This window comes from Acomys minous, assembly GCF_964271855.1.
Source record: "Acomys minous genome assembly, chromosome: 13".
Lineage (NCBI taxonomy): Eukaryota > Metazoa > Chordata > Mammalia > Rodentia > Muridae > Acomys > Acomys minous.
The window spans coordinates 96,991,764-97,011,155 of NC_140495.1; the positions used below are offsets into that span (position 1 = coordinate 96,991,764).

Consider the following 19,392-nt stretch of genomic DNA (forward strand, 5'->3'; position numbering starts at 1 on the left):
CAAAAGGAGACAGAGTCAGATCAAGATGATGAGGTAATATGAACACTTCTCCTCTTATTCTATCCAAGGTAGAATAGACACTGGATATGTATGGAAAAGCTTGCAGCAGGCTCCGGTGTGGGAACAGTCTAAGTGCTACTGTGCATCTTAGCCTATTGGCTTGCTCTTTCTCCCAGTGCAATTAGGAGTGCTTTGCTGTGCTCTGTAAAACCATAAACTAGCTCATGACAACCTGGAGCCACTTGAGCACTTGGAAACATGACAGGTTGCTGTGCATAAAACTTAATAGTATAACTTTCACAGGAGTATTTTCCTATCCACTGCCCTCTGGCTGGCTAACTGCTATGTTGTCACTTCTAACCCAAGACCCTGGTTATTATATGGAGTTGTGTTGTACAAATCAGCTGTGTTTTATGTAACGTAAAATATTTTCTCACCAACTGCTGATAGAAGTTTGCCATTCCGGCTGAAGAATTTTTTTCTTGGCCATTAAAAAAAAAATGTTTTTCCTTTCTAAATTATGTGTATATGTGTTTGTGTGTGGGTGTGTACACATGAGTGCAGAGCCCATGGAGACCAGGAGAGGACATGAGACATGCCCTGCCCCCTCACCCCCTGGAGATTGTAAGCTGCTTAATGTGCGTTCTAGGACCTAAATCTCTTACCCCATGTATCCAAGCCCTATCTTGGCCATTTTTTTTTTAAAAGAATACCATTGTTCAATTTTGCAAGAGTTTTTCCTAAGTTGTCTCCACCTAATTCTGTAAGCTTTGCAATAACTGGATTAAAAAAAAAAACCACGTGCCAATTATAAAGGCAGCTCAAGTCGCACAGTTGCTTTTAAAGCCTCCTACCTGTTTTTAATCTCCTCCTCTCTACCATGTGCCCGTCAACAGTACCCACAACGGACACTGGAATGATGCTTTCTGTACCAGTTCTCCTTGAGTGTACTCACGTAGTGAGCGTACTTTGTGATATGTGTACTTGCTGGGGGCGGAGGGGACTCATCGTTCAACCTTTGTAGTCCCCTGTAGTCCACTGTGTTGGGTGTGCCTTGACCTGCTAAGTCATGGTTATGTGGTTGAGAGTTGAGGGGGGTGGTGGTAGACTCCCAAAGGGGAAATAGAAAGCCTAAGGCTGGACAAGACATGACCATCCCATTCAGTGAGACGTTTCGAAGTGGAATAGTGTCCCAGGAAAGGTGGAAATGGTATCTTCTCTTCTTTTTTCAGGCGGAGAAAGCAGACAGACGTCAGAGTTTTGCATCCCTAGCTTTACGTAAGCGCTACAGCTACCTGACCGAGCCTGGCATGAGTGAGTTTCCTAACATGTTCACTAATCTATGTCGATTTCTCGAAGAAGAGACATTTTTTTCTATGCACCCTAAATTTTGGTGTCATTTGGAAAACAGATACCCTAAACCAATTACCTACAGAGAAATTTCATAAGCCTATTATGAAATTCAATGTTCCATTATATCATTGAAGACGTAGGTACAGATCCCCCAGGTCATAGCTGCAAATGATTTCTGTCCTTAAAATTAGTAGACATTTGAGGGGTTTTTTTTTTCCTTTTAAAGCCTTGATTTTATCTTGGTAATTGTTAATATGCTCAGAGATAAATACCAGTGTTCCTTTAAGTGTGCTTAAAAAGGAAGGTGTGCATTTACTTTTGTATGTGTACAGTGACACAGGTGACCTCTAGGTCACTTTGTCCTCTCTACACCATGGTAGAGTTGTTTTGCCTTTGTAAGGCTGGTAGCCTATTTTCTGGGTACCACTAGTGTACGGACTTATCTCAGCTCCCAGCTCTTCTGCCTTCTGTCGAAATCTCATTTCTAAGGCTGTTCTTGGACTAGTCTGGGAAAGCTCTTTGGTCCTATTGGTTGTTTGAGTTTACTCCTCACTATCTTGCAAGGCGGTTATGAGTTTACGTGGTCATATTCTGGCCTCCTGTCTCCGCTGACTACCTTTTCTTCCCTCGTGGTTGCAGTGTTCCTATCCCACGGTCACCGTAGCCCTTGAGTTATCCTAGCCCCGCCCCCCAGGGGACCATGAGTACAGAGTGCAATCTTCTGTTTGATCAACAACAGGGTCCTTGCCATCCGAGCCAGCAGAGAACTGTAGCTTAAAGAAAATCAAGATGAAAATGTTTTGACATTGATCACCAACTGCTAGCTATTCACAGAAGTTCCCAGAAGCTTGGGGATGTCACAGTCTTGGTTTCTGCCACACCTCTTCTGAGTTCTGTGGTCCAGCATGCATATGGCACGCATATAGGAAATGGCTGCACTACACGTGGCACAGTGCACTGGACTTTTGACTCCCTTAGGGAAATTTCCGTATCCAGATTCAAAATGTGGAATATAAGAGAAACATAGATAAAAAGCCTACCGTGTTCTTGAGCATTCCCACAGACCTCTGTCCTCTGGCGTGCACAACCCTATTCCTTCAGAAGCTGAGAGGCCTGAAACTTAACTCCTGCTGTAGTAGAGAACAGGTTAGTGGGACATGCCTGCAGCTAGTTGGTTTTTCGGTCAAGTTCAGTGAGTGTAACTCTGGGGTGTGGATTTTTCCATTTGAGACCCTCCCTGGGTAGTTGTTGGGATCCCTAAGGTAGCACCCTTAGGCTTTGGACAGGCTTGTTGAAGCAACGACTTTAGGTGAGAGACAGGCCGATTTTCCTTAACTCTGTCCCCAAGGTGTCTGTTGTTTGGAACACCTGAAATGTAAGCCCCAGTGTTTGCTGGGTGAGTTTTCCTTGCGCGCGCACACACACATGCACACAGTGTTGCTCTTTGGCTGGTGTCAGCTAAACCTATTCAGCTTGACTGTGACCTTTAACCAAAGGAAAAGGTTCTGGTTTGGTGTTGCTGTTAGTCTGTTTCGGGACAGGGAACATGGGGATGTTGAGCAGAAGAATAAGAAAGGACTGCGAACTTAAGGGAAACATCCCAGGCCCTGAAGGTGTTAAATTCTAAATGACTTCTACTTTCCCGTATCACTCTGCCCCAGGTGTTCCTAGGTGTTAACTGCCAGACATCCCTAATTGGTCATGTTCACAAAGGCTGTCATGAAATGGGTGTCACTAAGACATCAAACATACAGCCAAATGGTAGTTTGGTGGTTCCTTTCAAAGTTAGAAACCCATAGATGTACTTCAGAAGACTCTCTGTGATGGCCTGGAGAAATGGCTCAGTGATTCCGAGTGCTTACCGCTCTCGCGGAGGACCCGAGTTTAGTTCCCAGTACTCATGTCAGGAAGCTCACCAAAGTCCAAAAACTCCAGGAAGGATCTAGCATCCTCTTCTGGCCTCCACAGTACCTGCACTCACATCACTGAATCAAAGGACTCGCCAAGCCATGTGCCTACAGTATGGCCTTTCCCACTAGGGTGTTGGTACTGATGGCCAGACTGAGTCATGCCTGGGTGAGGGTCCCTTTAGCAAGGACGAAGAAGGTTCACACCCCACTGCTATGACAAATGGTTGTCCTTTTAGACCAAGACTGTGCTCATCTCTGGCATAGGACATTAGTTACCCCGTTGGCTGGCATTCCAAAGGTATGACCAGTTGGCTTTGTTTAAGGAGTCATGGAAAGAGAGATGGCTAAGCTTGCGATCGCTGTCCCCAGGGTGTGTCCACCTCATGTGTGGGTTTCTTGCCCATTGTGAGAAGAATGTTGGTACATGTTGGTATTATTGGGCCCATCTTTCCTCATGGCTGATGCAGTGGTTAGAGTACCCATGGGTGTTGAGAATGTTCTAGGGAGGCACCAGATCTGGTACCATTACATTTCGTAAACATACTACATTTGTACCATATGCCACTGTAGGTACTTGATATATGGGGGTCTTCAAAATATATGTATGCTCTTTTAGATTTTCCCCATGATACCTTTTGAGAGTTGACCAGAGATTATGGGGATAAAAAATAATCTAAATTATGTTCTTCTTATAATGAAGCAAGCTCCAGATATGGAGTTCTTTTGTAGATATATTTAATAATGTATCGCAAAGTTTCCTTAAATCTCAAAAGGTACCAAGACTGTCCATCTCGTGGAAAAAGTGTACTCTTCTTTCCAAATGTTCTTGAGAAAATATTTTCAAATATTATATATACCGTGCATAATACTGCTTTAAACTGTATTACCTCATTGGCTTGTTTGCCATGATAAATCGCGCATGATCGGATGTTTTCAGTTGCTTTGCTTGCTTTGGTAACCATGAACCGTATTTTTTTTTTGTTTTTTTTTTTGTTTTGTTTCCTTTGTATGTGCATATGTACACATGCATTTTAAAAATCATTTCATATCACATTTTCTTTTTTCCCCCCCTTCATCAAAAGGAATAGACTGCATGGAAAAAGGACCGATGCAAACATTCCTTGGCATTGTTTTAAGTTTTTTTGGTTGACAGCTCTGACTCAGACAATCTCTTGCTCTTATTGGCTTTTTATGAGTGTGAAACATAACGAAACGTGCATGGAAGAAACAGATTTTTACAAATCCAGTGGCTTCACAGTTTGCACACCAGTTGCCTGTCTCTTACTAGCCATTTTGGACTCTGCATGATAAAGCTTGAGTGGTTCTTTTCGAAAAGGAAAAAAAAAAAGTCTCAAATATTTAATGTGTGGATTCCCATATCGAAATGGTTCTAACTAGGTGCAATTTATGGTGGACAAGCTGTAGCAGAGGGAACATTCGAGAGTCTTAAAACACTTTCTGTGGTTGCACAAAGCAGACATATGTATGTAGACAGGCAAAGAGAATGGCTGCTGTTATTTCTAACCCAGCACACGAGAAAGTCAATAGGAAGTAAGGAGGCCGTTTCCCACCGTGCTCATTTTGCCATTGTCAATACTTTGCCTGTGTTTCTACTTTACATTGTTGGCCTGTTTGGCTGCGGTGTGCTTTCCTTGTGTTCCATTTCACTTCCGCTCTGGTTCTCATTTTTACCTCATTCGTTTCCTCTTTTTTTTTTTTTTTAAACTTTGGATTCTTCATGTTCGTTCATGTTTATTTTTCCTCCTTTGCTTAAAATCATTCTTTTTTTTTTTTTCTTTGCCTCTCCCATCCCAAATCATGCAAACGATTGTACTTGCTTCTGCAATATTTCAAAGTTTTACTGACCAATTTTTTTCCCTCTGGTCTCTCTGTTTCTCAACCATTTTTGTTGATTTTTTTTTTGTGTTTGATTTTCATTTAAAAAATTTAAGAAACAGTTGAACGGAGTTCAGGAACAGCAAGATCCCTCCCCACCACTTACTCATACAAGCCATTCTTTTCTACAAGACCATTCCAGTCCTGGACCACAGCTCCAACCACATTGCCCGGGCCGGCCAAGTCAGGCTTCGCCTCTTTATCCAGCTCTTCCTCTAACACGCCATCTGCTTCTCCGTTAAAATCCATATGGTCTGTTTCGACTCCTTCTCCAATCAAATCCACATTAGGTGCATCAACCACATCGTCAGTCAAATCCATTAGTGACGTGGCATCTCCTATTAGATCTTTTCGGACAATTTCTTCGCCAATAAAAGCGGTGGTGTCACCGTCTCCGTACAATATCCAAGCTGTCTCTGGTACCCTGGGGAGAGCTCCCACAGTCACAGAGGCGGCTGCACCTTTAAAGGGGCTGGCACCCAACTCAACTTTTTCCTCTCGAACTTCTCCCGTGACGACCGCAGGGTCTCTTTTGGAGAGGTCATCCATCACTATGACACCCCCTGCGTCCCCCAAATCCAACATGACCATGTATTCCTCAAGCTTGCCATTTAAGTCGGTTATCACATCAGCAGCACCACTGGTCTCTTCACCTTTAAAGTCAGTGGCGGCACCAGCTAAGTCTGCCGCTGACGTCATCGCAACAGCTAAAGCTACGATGTCAACGTCCCTCACCTCCCCCTTAAAGCAGATGTCTGGACATGCAGAGGTAGCTCTAGTCAATGGGTCTGTTTCTCCTCTGAAGTACCCTTCGTCTTCAGCTTTAATTAACGGATGCAAAGCCACTGCCACGTTACAGGACAAAATTTCTACAGCCACAAACGCTGTGAGCTCCGTGGTGGGCGCAGCCACTGACACGGTGGAGAAAGCGCTCTCCACGACAACAGCCATGCCCTTTTCCCCACTCAGGTCGTATGTTTCCGCAGCAGCACCCTCGGCTTTTCAGTCTCTTAGAACTCCCTCCGCAAGTGCACTCTACACCTCCCTCGGGTCTTCAATATCTGCTACTACCTCATCGGTGACCTCATCAATAATCACAGTGCCAGTATACTCGGTGGTCAATGTTTTGCCAGAACCAGCATTGAGGAAACTTCCAGACTCTAATTCGCTCACAAAATCGGCAGCCGCTTTGCTGTCGCCCATTAAAACATTGACTACAGAGACACGCCCTCAGCCCCATTTCAATACAGCTTCATCTCCAGTTAAGTCATCCCTGTTCCTGGCACCCTCTGCCCTTAAGCCGTCGGTCCCATCTTCTTTGTCTTCCAGTCAGGAGATCTTAAAGGATGTGGCGGAAATGAAGGAGGACCTCATGAGAATGACTGCCATACTGCAGACAGACGTGCCTGAGGAGAAGCCATTCCAACCCGACCTCCCCAGAGGAGGGAGATTAGATGACGAAGAGCCTTTCAAAATCGTCGAGAAAGTCAAGGAAGACTTAGTGAAAGTCAGTGAGATCCTCAAAAAGGATGTGTGTGTAGACGGCAAAGGGCCACCCAAGTCCCCCAAAAGTGACAAAGGACATTCTCCAGAGGATGACTGGACAGAATTTAGCTCCGAGGAAATACGAGAAGCCAGGCAGGCTGCTGCCAGTCACGCCTCATCTCTGCCCGAGAGAGTACATGGGAAGGCCAACCTGACTAGAGTCATTGACTACCTGACCAATGACATCGGGAGCAGCTCATTGACCAACTTAAAGTACAAGTTTGAAGAGGCAAAGAAGGATGGAGAAGAGAGGCAGAAAAGGATTTTAAAGCCAGCCATGGCCTTGCAGGAGCATAAACTCAAAATGCCACCGGCCTCCATGAGGCCTTCCACCTCTGAGAAGGAATTATGCAAGATGGCTGACTCTTTTTTTGGGACAGATGCCATCTTAGAGTCTCCCGATGACTTTTCCCAACATGACCAAGATAAAAGTCCCTTGTCCGACAGTGGCTTTGAAACCAGGAGTGAGAAAACACCGTCGGCGCCACAAAGCGCGGAAAGCACCGGCCCAAAGCCACTATTTCACGAAGTCCCCATCCCTCCTGTCATCACGGAGACAAGAACTGAAGTGGTTCATGTGATCAGGAGCTATGAACCCTCTAATGGGGAGATCCCTCAGTCCCAGCCAGAGGACCCTGTGTCTCCCAAGCCTTCACCTCCATTTATGGGGTTGGAGCCAACACCCACCACCACCTCTAGCATAAAGGAAAAAGTAAAGGCATTCCAAATGAAAGCCAGTAGCGAGGAAGAGGACCATAGTAGGGTTTTAAGCAAAGGAATGCGCGTCAAAGAAGAGACTCATATTACCACAACCACCAGGATGGTGTATCACTCCCCTCCCGGCAGTGAGTGTGCCTCAGAAAGAATTGAGGAGACCATGTCAGTCCATGACATTATGAAGGCCTTTCAGTCCGGGCGAGACCCTTCCAAAGAGCTGGCAGGGCTCTTTGAACACAAGTCGGCCATGGCTCCAGACGCTGCCAAGTCTGTGGCTGAGACCTCAGGCCAGCATGCAGAGAAGGACAGCCAAATGAAACCCAAACTGAAGCGTATAAGAGAAGTTCACATCGAAAAAGGTAACCAAGCTGAGCCTACTGAAGTCATTATTAGAGAGACCAAAAAGCATCCAGAGAAGGAAATGTCTGTGTATCAGAGAGACTTATCCCGGGGGAATATTAACCTAAAAGATTTTCTGCCAGAGAAACACGATGCTTTTCCTTGCCCCGAGGAGCAGGGTCAGCAAGAAGAAGAAGAAGAACTTGCAGCAGAAGAGTCCTTGCCTTCTTATCTGGAATCTTCCAGAGTAAACACTCCAGGGTCCCAAGAAGAAGATAGCCGCCCTAGTTCCGCACAGCTCCTATCCGATGACTCTTACAAAACGCTGAAGCTTTTGAGCCAGCACTCCGTAGAATACCATGACGATGAGTTGTCAGACCTAAGAGGGGAGTCTTACAGGTTTGCCGAGAAAATGCTTCTATCAGAGAAGCTAGATGTTTCTCACTCTGATACCGAGGAATCGGTGACAGACCCCGCAGGACCCCCTAGTTCAGAGTTACAGGGGTCTGATAAGCGATCCAGAGAAAAAATAGCCACTGCCCCCCCAAAAGAAATCCTCTCCAGAGTCTATAAAGATGTGTCTGAAAATGGTGTAGGGAGAGTGTCTAAGGATGAGCACTTTGATAAAGTGACGGTGTTGCACTATGCGGGTAGTGTCAGTGGTCCAAAACATGCCATGTGGATGCACTTGGCCGAGGACAGACTAGACAGAGGTAGAGAGAAGTTGATATATGAAGATAGGGTGGACAGGACCGTGAAGGAGGCTGAAGAGAAGCTGACTGAAGTGTCACAGTTTTTTCGTGACAAAACCGAGAAGCTGAACGATGAATTGCAGTCCCCGGAGAAGAAGGCACGCCCCAAAAACGGCAAAGAATACTCTTCGCAGAGTTCCACCAGTAGTAGCCCCGAGAAAGTGTTAACAGAACTGTTGGCATCCAATGATGAATGGGTTAAGGGCAGGCAGCGTGGCCCAGATGGACAAGGTGTCCCTCAGGCTGAGGACAGGAAGACACCCAGTGGGTCCAGCAGCCCAGAGAAGAGGGTCCCTTCCCAACAGAGTGAGGATGGCCAGCCTACAGAGGAAGCCAAAAGAACTGCCCTTGCTCAGAGCAGGGCACCCGAAGGACCCCCGTCTGGATTTCAGCTCAAACAATCTAAACTCAGTTCCATCAGGTTAAAATTTGAACAAGGCGCACATGCAAAAAGTAAGGACCCATCTCAAGAGGAGAAAAATCTGGACGGGCCATCCCGAATCCCAGTTAAGAAAACGCAAGAAAACAAGCTGCCCACACACCAAGGTTCTGCTAGAGAAAACCAGCAGAAGGCTGGAGACCTCTCAGAGGGGAGGGTGCCTGTGCAAAATGATGTTATGATTCTCAAAGCTGAGCATGCCAAAAGCAATGAGATGGTTGCGAGTGAATCTGGCTCCGAGGATGCCAAAAGACACAGAACTGAGGCGTTAAGTAAAGCAATGCCTGAGTTCTTTCCTGAGCAGCAGGCTGAAGACTCAGCCTCTCCCATAACTTCAGATCTAGCAACCAAGGGACCGTGGGACAGAAAGGTCTATAGAACATGGGAAAGTTCTGGGGCCAATAACAATAAGGCTCAAACAGAGAAACTTTGCCATGTGCTTGTTCATGATATAAGAGAGAATCTCATTGGTCGCCCTGGCGAGAGCGAGAATGCTGACCCAAAGAATGAATTTATGTGTGTGACTGAGAGAGAACACAAATTGTTAACGAACGGCTCTCTCTCAGAAATGAAAGAAATGAGTGTAAAATCTCCCTCCAAGAAAGTGTTATACAGGGAGTATACTGTTAAAGAAGGGGACCGTCCCAGTGGCGCTCGCGACCATCTTCCCAGGAGAAGCGAGAGCTCAGTGGCATCTCACATTCCCATCAGGGTCACAGATGAGAGGAGGACGCCATCTTCTAGCATTCCTGATGGGTTTTGTGAGCAGACAACATTTCCAAAACCTGAACTCTCCCAAAAAGTGCCCCGGTCAAGTATGAGCAGCAAAGAGCTAGTTGAGAGCCAGCACTTTAATTCCATAGACGATGAGAAAGTTACTTATTCCGAGATCAGCAAAGTTTCCAAACATCAGAGTTACGTAGGACTGTGCCCAGCTCTTGATGACACCGAGACCTCTCCCACCAAGTCTCCCGATTCGTTAGAGTTAAGCCCAGGAAAGGTCTCTCCTTCTTGCGATGTGTTCGACCACGGTTCCGTGGATGGGTTGGAGAAGGCAGAGGGAGGGAAAGAGATCAAAACGTTACCCGTTTATGTCAGCTTTGTACAAGTGGGGAAACAGTACGAAAAGGAGCTACAACAGGGAGGTGTAAAAAAAATCATAAGCCAGGAGTGTAAGACAGTGCAGGAAGCCAGGGGGACCTTCTATACAGCTAGACCGCAGAAGCAGCCCCCTTCTCCCCAGGGCAGTCCAGAAGATGACACACTGGAGCAAGTGTCCTTTCTAGACAGCTCTGGGAAGAGCCCTTTGACCCCGGAAACACCCAGTTCAGAGGAAGTGAGTTATGAATTTACATCTAAGACGCCAGACTCGCTCATAACTTTTATACCAGGACAACCCAGCCCGATCCCAGAGGTTTCGGAGGAGTCGGAGGAGGAGGAGGAGGAGGAGGAGCCCAGATCGGCCCCAATAAAGCAGGTGACCACAGAGCGGGCAACAGATCATGATGCGAGCAAAGACTCTATCCAAAGGCCCAAATGTAACCGGGTTGCTTACATTGAGTTTCCCCCTCCTCCGCCTCTGGATGCCGACCAGATGGAATCGGAGAAGAAACACCAGTACCTCCCTGAAAAGGAGGTTGACATGACTGAGGTCAGCCTTCAGGATGAGTCTGACAAATACCAGTTGGCTGAGCCTGTCATCCGAGTGCAGCCCCCGTCACCAGTCCCTCCCGGGGCCGAGGCCAGTGACTCCAGCGATGACGAGTCCCTGTATCAACCAGTCCCAGTTAAAAAATACACCTTCAAGTTAAAGGAAGTCGACGAAGGACAGAAAGACGTGGCAAAGTCCAAAACCGCCGCCGCGAAGGCTTCTAACCAGAAAGAGGTGGAGAGTAATGGGAGAGAGAGCGAATCTGGCCTTGACTCGCCTCAGAACGAAACGGCTCAGAACGGGAACAACGACCAGTCTGTCACCGAGTGTTCCATCGCGACCACGGCTGAGTTTTCTCATGACACGGACGCCACCGAGATAGACTCTCTGGATGGCTACGACCTGCAGGACGAAGATGACGGCCTAACAGAGAGTGACTCTAAACTCCCCAGTCAACCTGTAGACACCAAGAAGGATGTCTGGACGGAGGGCATCCTCAAGCTGGCCGACCGCTCTTTCAGTCAGAGCAAACTGGAAGTTATTGAGGAGGAGGAGGGGAAGGTGGGACTGGATGAAGAGAAGCCACTGTCTTCTAAAAGTTCCTCATCTGACAGAACCCCGGAGAAGGCTGATCCCAAGTCAGGGGCCCAGTTCTTCACCCTGGAAGGCAGACATCCAGACAGATCGGTATTCCCCGACACCTACTTCAGTTACAAAGTTGATGAAGAGTTTGCCACTCCTTTTAAAACAGTAGCGACCAAAGGCCTAGATTTTGACCCTTGGCCCAATAACCGAGGGGACAATGAGGTTTTTGACGGGAAAGCTCGGGAAGATGACACTAAGCCATTTGGTCTGGCGGTGGACGACCGCTCTCCGGCAACCACCCCTGACACAACGCCAGCCAGAACACCAACTGACGAGAGTACCCCGACTAGTGAGCCTAACCCCTTCCCATTTCATGAAGGGAAAATGTTTGAGATGACCCGCAGTGGTGCCATTGACATGAGCAAGAGAGATTTTGTGGAAGAAAGGCTCCAATTTTTTCAGATTGGTGAGCATACTCCTGAAGGGAAGTCAGGGGCCCAGGGGGAAGGGGATAACAGTATGGTCACTGATACCCCACAGCCACAGTCAGGGGACACCTCAGTAGACACCAATCTAGAGAGAGATGTAGAGGCACCTACAGTCGAACCCAACCCCAGCATCCCGACCAACGGAGAGTGTCAGGAAGGCAGCACAGCCGGTAGTGGCTCTCTGGAGAAGTCAGCAGCCGCCACTAACACCTCAAAAGTTGACCCCAAGTCACGCACACCTATCAAAATGGGAATTTCTGCATCTACCATGACCATGAAGAAAGAAGGCCCTGGAGAAATGACAGAAAAGCTAGAGGCTGTGGTGACCAATTGTCAGGGACTAGAAAACGAGACAATGAAAGAGATTTCAAGTGCACCCGATAGCCAGGTGGGCGCTAGGCCCCAAGAGAAACACGATTTTCAAAAAGATAACTTTAATAACAACAATAACCTGGATTCTTCCGCTATGCAGACAGATAACTCCACAAGTCACATAGTTCTGACAGGACGCGCTGCACCCACTTGTACCACAGACAGAGCTAATCCAGTCAGAGGCTCAGGAAGGAGTCCAGGGATGCAAGGACTCTGCAGCCGAGAGTCTCGGAAGGAACCCATAGGGGTTAGGCGGAAATCCAAGCTTCCCATAAAGGCCACCGCACCAAAAGATGTCTTCCCGCCAAACCATAAGCCAGACAGTAAAGCAGGTAAACTGAGGCAGGTTGGTCAATCTGAGAAAAACAAAACCCTTCCTACTTCTTCATGTGTAGACGGCAAGTCCAGAATTCCAGTCAAAAACACACACAGGGAGAACCTAGTTTCAGTCAGAAAAGCATGCGCCACACAAAAGCGAGGGCAGCCAGAGAGAGGCAAGGCCAAACAGCCTCCATCCAAGTTGCCAGTAAAGGTAAGATCCACCTGTGTCACCGTCACCTCCACCACCACTACCACCACCACCACCACCACCAACACCACCACCGCCACCGTTAAAGTTAGAGAAAGTCAGCTTAAGGAGGTATGTAAACATCCAATTGAATATTTTAAGGGAATTAGTGGTGAGACCCTAAAACTTGTGGACCGCCTCACGGAAGAAGACAAAAAGATGCAGTCGGAGTTGTCTGATGAGGAAGAAAGTACCTCAAGGAACACGTCGTTGTCCGAGACTTCCCGGGGTGGCCAGCCTTCAGTTACCACGAAGTCTGCTAGAAATAAGAAAACAGAGGCAACACCTTTAAAATCAAAGAGTGGAAAGGCCGGCAGTAGGAGGACTGGTGAGAATGAAGGCAGTCAGGTTTCTTGAGCGCTCTTTGCTCACAACCTGGAGAACCAGCATAGTCCGTAAACACTTTCCAACTCGTAGACCCTAGTGCATGACCTGTCGTGACTTGCTTGTGAAGTGGTTTAACCGTAGCTTCTCATTCTGTCATTGTCATCTCTGTGTGCTGTTCTAGATGCTCTTCTGTCCTCTTTTCTTTTCTTTTTTTTTTTTTTCCCCCAGCTACACTGTAGAGAGCTAGGGAAGCATGCTACACTGGTGTCATTCAAGATGTGAACAGTTTTCTTTTCTAATGTGCTCATGGATATGACTCTGTCAGAGCCAAAGGCACAGATTTTCAGATTTCCGTCATGGTTGTTGTTGCCACCAATGCGATTCTGTGACCCATTGTGAAGTGGCAAGCTCGCCAGCATGTTCAATTTCATTACATTCCGAACATCCATGTAATCTGGCATTTGGCCTGATGCGGGTGACAGACAACAAGTATTTGTGTAGGTGACTGAGACACACCTAAGTACACAGTGCTAGTGTCAGTCTCTGTAAAAAAAAAAAAAAAAAATCTGAGTACTGCGAAAAGCAATTTTCCAGTGTCGTGTCTTACTTGGCGATTGTTTTAATTGAGAAATTGTAAATCGTAGGTCCACAGAGTCCTTGTGAGCGGACCGATATCAGGATGGCAATAGTAGCCGATCACCTGGGACTTAGTTGGACAGGTAAGTACATATGCTTCTAAATGAAGCAGGTCCCCTTCCCTGGTGTCCTTGTCTTTGTCGTGTGCAAAAAAATCACTGTGTACATCCTTAAACACACAGACAAGTGAACTGTAAAGCTTTATCCATAATCCTACCTACCCTGAAAATTACTCACAGTGGCTGTACGCCCTTAGTTTTTGTTTTCTTGGTTTTTTTTTGTTTGTTTGTTTTTCCTGTACTTACGTAATAAAAGAATAACTAGTTAAGGCTGGAGAGATGGCTCAGAGGTTAAGAGCACTGGCTGCTCTTCCAGAGGTCCTGAGCTCAATTCCCAGCAACTACATGGTGGCTCACAACCATCTATAATGAGATCTGGTGCCCTCTTCTGTTGTGCAAGCATATATGAAAGCAGAACACTGTCTACATAATAAATATTTTCTTTAAAAAATTAAAAATTAGATCTTATTTTACTTTAAACTCTTTCTCCAGAGGGTCATTTCCATAAAAGAGTAGTCTTGTATGAGGGAACATTCCTTAGGAGCAAAACAGAAAACCCAGCTGAGACCTATGAGTACATAATTAAAATGTTCTGTTGTTAAAACTGCACTCTTGGACAATGAATCGATTACCCCATGCCCTGGTATAGCCAGTTATAGACACATGTTACTTAGCTTCCCTAGAGTATGATAATATCCAATTAGTTTTTATTTATTGGAGTGATGTTTTTAAGTGAACTTGGGATTTGTTTAAGAGGAAACCCTTGTCTTACTTTGACAATGGAGAACAAAAGTTATTTTTGATAACTTTTATGAACAAGAAAGCAAAGAGATGCAAGGAGATGAAAGCTTTGATCATCAGTTAATTTTGGGGGAAAAAAAAAGATATTAAGTAAGCAAAATAGATGCAGTTCACAAAGGTACTTGAGTTCCCTGAAACCATTTACAGTCGGGATGGTGGAAAGGAAAATACTCAGCCTTGTTTCACATCAGTAAAGTCAAATGTGGGGCCGTGTCATCCAAGCCATTTAGCTTTGTCATGTTGATCCTAACAAGGCCCCCAGGTCTTTACTCATGGAAGTCTAAGAAATTTGATGTTTCCTAGGTTGAATATACTTTTAAATGCACAAAGACTTTGAACACGCCTCTAAAAATATCCTGGATCAAATGCTTGATTTTTTTTTTTATGACTACAAGCCATACATAACTAAGCCAGTAAAAAAATGTATTATCTTTCTAAAATCATATATATAATCAGCTACTGGATCTGTTCTCATATACTATTATCTGCTGTTGAAGAGAGAAGGTAAAACTAGACCATAGGAAACAGATTCATCATAGTTTTCCTTTGCGTGCCAAAGACCTCCCTTCCCGCCCTGCCAAATCATCAAGGCTTCTTTTGTCCCTGCCTGAGATGAACTGCTAATGGCCAAGGGCTTCCCAGAACTCTGGTGTGTCAGGTGTCTGTGTGATCCCCTAAAGGTTGACAGTTCTAAGTGGTTTACATGTGCTAGTATTTCCCAACAAGGTCCCTAGTAACAACAATTGTCATTTACCATGGGTCACTCACCTGAAAATCCACGAATGTACGTTGGTTTTTGCACCATTCCTGAATAAGAGCCAGCTTTTCCTTCACCTACCAGTACAGCCTTTAGTTTACCAGAGTAAATTTTTTGGAGATGTGGCACAAGAGCACTCAGATGAGCTGGGGACAGAGTTCAGTGGCCTGGCATATTCAAAGCATCACTTCATCCCTAAGAAGGGAACAGAAGAAATAAAATCTAGTCCTCCCAGGGCTGAAGAGATGGCTCAGTGGTTAAGAGCACTAGCTGTTCTTCCAGAGGACCTGGGTTCAATTCCTAGCAACCCCGTGGCAGCTCACAACTGTCTGCAACTCCAGTTCCAAGGAATCCGATACCTTCATACCAATGCACATAAAAATAAAATTAAACAAATTTTCTTTAAAAAATCAAGTCTTCCTGCTCTGAATTTCTCAGGGTCAATGTGCCATTCTTCAGTCTGACAAGCAATTAATATTTGCTCTTAAGGATTTTTTGCGCAGTAGGACTTGTCTCACCTAAAATGTAAATGGATGGAGGAATTAAAACTAGAAATAGCTTCCTTAATTAGAACTACTGTATAATCAATGGAGACTACTAGAAAGTTTGCAATATGCAAGCAAACAAAATGTAAATGTGTCTCTTGAAACCATCATTAACAAGCTCTGCTTTTTAAAATAAGCTTCAGATTTGTTTATAGCTAATATAGAGTTTATAGGGTTTTTTTACAAGATTAATATTTTCTGATTTTGATTCTGATAGATACATAGGATATCAAACTTATACATGCGGTGCTTTGTCCTAACCACTCTGCTTAAGAGGCACCACATAAACTTAAGCTCTTGTTATTGTTAAATGGAAAAGAAAGTGTCAGTGCACATACACATTAAGGTTAACTTTTGAGCTGAGGAGAGCTGGCTCCACTTCTAGAAACACCATTTTATATGACATATTTCTAACTGTCCATCATGATCACGAGGAATTTAAAAACTCAATCTTGCTGGGCATGGTGGCGCATGCCTTTAATACCAGCACTCGGGAGGCAGAGGCAGGTTGATCCCTGTGAGTTCGAGGCCAGCCTGGTCTACAAAGGGAGTCCAGGACAGCCAACGCTACACAGAGAAACCCTGTCTCGAAAAACCAAAAACCAAAACCTCAATCCCACATTAGTGAACTTCCTCCTTTTGCTCAACAAGGGGACAATTATCAAGTTTCCAGTAGTTCAATTCCACAGTGATTGCTCATGCGTACAAATCATTTACTTAGTTATTTGCTTATTGCCGGTTGTTGGAAATGTTTGACAAGAATAGATTCTTGGCCAATTGCTTTCCATGGAAGCAATTCCTCATGTTTCTTACTTTATAGTAATTGAGGTAATACATACTTATACCTATTTTTTAAAGAGATAAATACTGAACAGATATCTCCTTTTCCCAAGGTCTCCATTCAGACTGAGTTCATTTGATTCTCTCTTTCTACCATGAAGATCTTAGGGTTGAGCTCAGATCCTAGCCCATCTTGAGGGCCCATGTTGAGCTCTTCTTAATCTTGGCTTATAAGATTGAATATGTACTTGGACACAAAGCACCCCTGCCTTTTATTGTTTTCTGCACAAATGGCTGCATATCATATGTGTGATTTTCCCTGGAGTCATCACTTTCCCTGGGGTAGAGATCATGAAACTGGAAGGCTTAGCCACTGTCACAGCAAATGAGTAAGAGGAGCAGTTAGTAGGACTGCTCAGAGCAACAACCTGCTGTCTGTATTTGCCCAGGAGTGGTGTGCCCCTGTCATGTGTGCAGTAGAGAATTTGGCTGAATCAAAAGAAACCGGCAACATCCCCTCTATAATCCTAAGAATCTTTAAAAATGATTTCTAATGGGAATTTGATTGTAAGTAATTATCGAAGGAGAGTCTGGTCACAGCCTGCCTGCAAACCCAGCTACCAGAAGGGCAGTGCCCAACGATACACTGAGGGCTTTTCTTTACAATTCTTTTTTTTTTTTTCTTTTCTGCTTTTCTTTCCCATTTTGTTTTGTTGTTTGTCTGTTTGTTTGTTTGACAGCGGTATTAGGAGTTGAATGTGAATTTGATGAAGTATGTGCAAAGTAAAACATGCCCTTTCTAACTCTCTTTCTTTTTACAGAGCTGGCAAGGGAACTGAATTTTTCAGTGGATGAAATCAATCAAATACGTGTGGAAAATCCAAATTCCTTAATTTCACAAAGCTTCATGTTGTTAAAAAAGTGGGTTACCAGAGACGGGAAGAATGCCACAAGTATGCTTAAAATTATTTATTTTAATTTTCAAAGCCACACAGGGTCAATATCTTAGGGAAATCTGCTGTCAGTTTCACTCCTGGATTTTCAGTGTTCTGTAATTTTATGTAGCGATGTGGTGGGGGGCGGGGGCGGAGGGAATAGCAAGAACCTAATGCAGTGGTTCTCAGTCTGTGGGTCACAACCCCTTTGCGCGAGGGGGGGTGTCAAACAACCCTTTTGCAGGGGTCACCTAAGACCATCAGAAAACACAGATATTTTGCATCCATATCAGAGGGAAAATTACAGTTGAGCCATAACAACAAAAATAATTTTATGGTTGGGGTCACCATGAACTGTATTAAAGGGGTCACAGCATTAGGAAGGATGAAAACAAGGCCTAGCGTGGCACTTGATTAGCAAGTGCAGGTGTCCTGGAGTCCCGTGCTCAAGCAGCTTTCTGGAAAGCAAGTGGCAGGAAAACAGTGTGCATTTTGTGTCATTTTGTATGGCTCTCTTCCCCTATTTACTAAAAATGGGGTGGGGCTCGGGTGGGAGTAAGAACTCTTCTGTCATGGCATGGCCATCAGAAATGGTTTGAAATTACTGCTATACCCAGGGGCAGGTATGGAAGTACAGAGGGGCATGGGATATGATTAGGGGAGCCAGCCAGTTGTATCCAGCTTGGTCTGGGGCAGTGGGGAAATCCTCGGCTATCGCTGGATTTGGATCGGTGATCGTGGTGAGTTCAGGGCACCCAGTTCTCACCCACCCCACTGTGGGGTGAGTTATCGTGGGTCGCCTGCTCAGCCTGACCTTGGAAGTTAACTAAACTGTTAAGCACTGAATAGAAGGGTGCGACAATGACATGAGTTAAAGGAACATGGTGCTGTAGTGGGCCCCCTAAGGGAGTCCAGATGTTTGAAGACCATCCACCCTGTCACAGTGGGATAAATGGTGTGACCTCCAGAGCAGCCTTCTGGGTGCTCTAGACATGTATCAGGCAGAGCTGTCGTGGGGAGATGAAATGCTGGCAGAGCTACAGAAGCAATGATTTTGTTGGGTGTTGTGTTAACTTGAAGGGAGTCGTGCCTCTGACTCCCCACCCTTTCTTTTTCTCCTTTTCAGCTGATGCCTTAACTTCGGTCTTGACAAAAATTAATCGAATAGACATAGTGACTCTTCTAGAAGGACCGATATTTGATTATGGGAATATTTCAGGCACCAGAAGCTTTGCAGATGAAAACAATGTTTTCCATGACCCAGTTGATGGTAATTGCATTTAGTGTTCATATTTATTTAATCGTTCAATAGCATCTGAAAGTGCCGTCAGACAGGGCAAGCACTCAGCACCAAGTGCTCCATGATTTGCCTGACTTATCTCGTTTTCTCAGCAGTTTTTTTTTTTCTGACAGAGTCTGCAGATGAGCGCTCTCATATCAGAGCAAGCTCAGTAAATGTCTCTGTGTGTGCGTGCGTGTGTGTGCGTGTGTGCGTGCGTGCGTGCGTGTGTGTGTGACACAGGATGAAATATGACAGCACATTATCTGAAAGAGCTGTTGTTTCTAGTGTTCCGTGCACCCAAATGGTAGAAAACTTAATCCTTACAAGGTACAACGCTTTGGCGTTTAAAGTTATTATTTTTTTTTTCTTTTAACCTAAAAGCCAGTGATTCCTTTTCATCTATAAGTGAAATCAAACTGTGAGGCCAGGTTTAACCATGATGCACCGAGCTGCGCTTAACAGTGGATGGATGGATGGGGTAAATAGTGAGTCCTCGTTGCAGGACCAAGCACCCAGGCATGCGCTGGAGAAGTCCACCATCATCCCAGATGGTTAAGTTACCTAACATTACATATATTAAGCTATATTCTGCCAGTAATTCCTGGGATAAAGGGTAATATTTGATGTATTGTTCATAAAAGACAGCGTTTTTTTT

At 45.2% G+C, this 19,392-nt stretch overlaps 1 protein-coding gene across 18 annotated transcripts in view; it reads left to right on the forward strand.

The window, feature by feature from the left end:
- Positions 1 to 19,392, forward strand: part of ANK3 (ankyrin 3) — a 590,040-nt gene that overhangs the window by 545,472 nt on the left and 25,176 nt on the right. For 13 of the 18 annotated variants that reach the window (XM_084753969.1, XM_084753972.1, XM_084753956.1 and 10 more), the window contains 4 exons: positions 1,233 to 1,314; positions 13,587 to 13,661; positions 17,342 to 17,473; positions 18,582 to 18,725. In XM_084753969.1, the coding sequence (XP_084610095.1) occupies positions 1,233 to 1,314; positions 13,587 to 13,661; positions 17,342 to 17,473; positions 18,582 to 18,725 (433 nt within the window). Of the gene's footprint in view, positions 1 to 6; positions 34 to 1,232; positions 1,315 to 5,215; positions 12,944 to 13,586; positions 13,662 to 17,341; positions 17,474 to 18,581; positions 18,726 to 19,392 lie in introns of all 18 variants that reach the window. The other 5 variants (XM_084753955.1, XM_084753966.1, XM_084753965.1 and 2 more) reach the window with 3 other exon arrangements.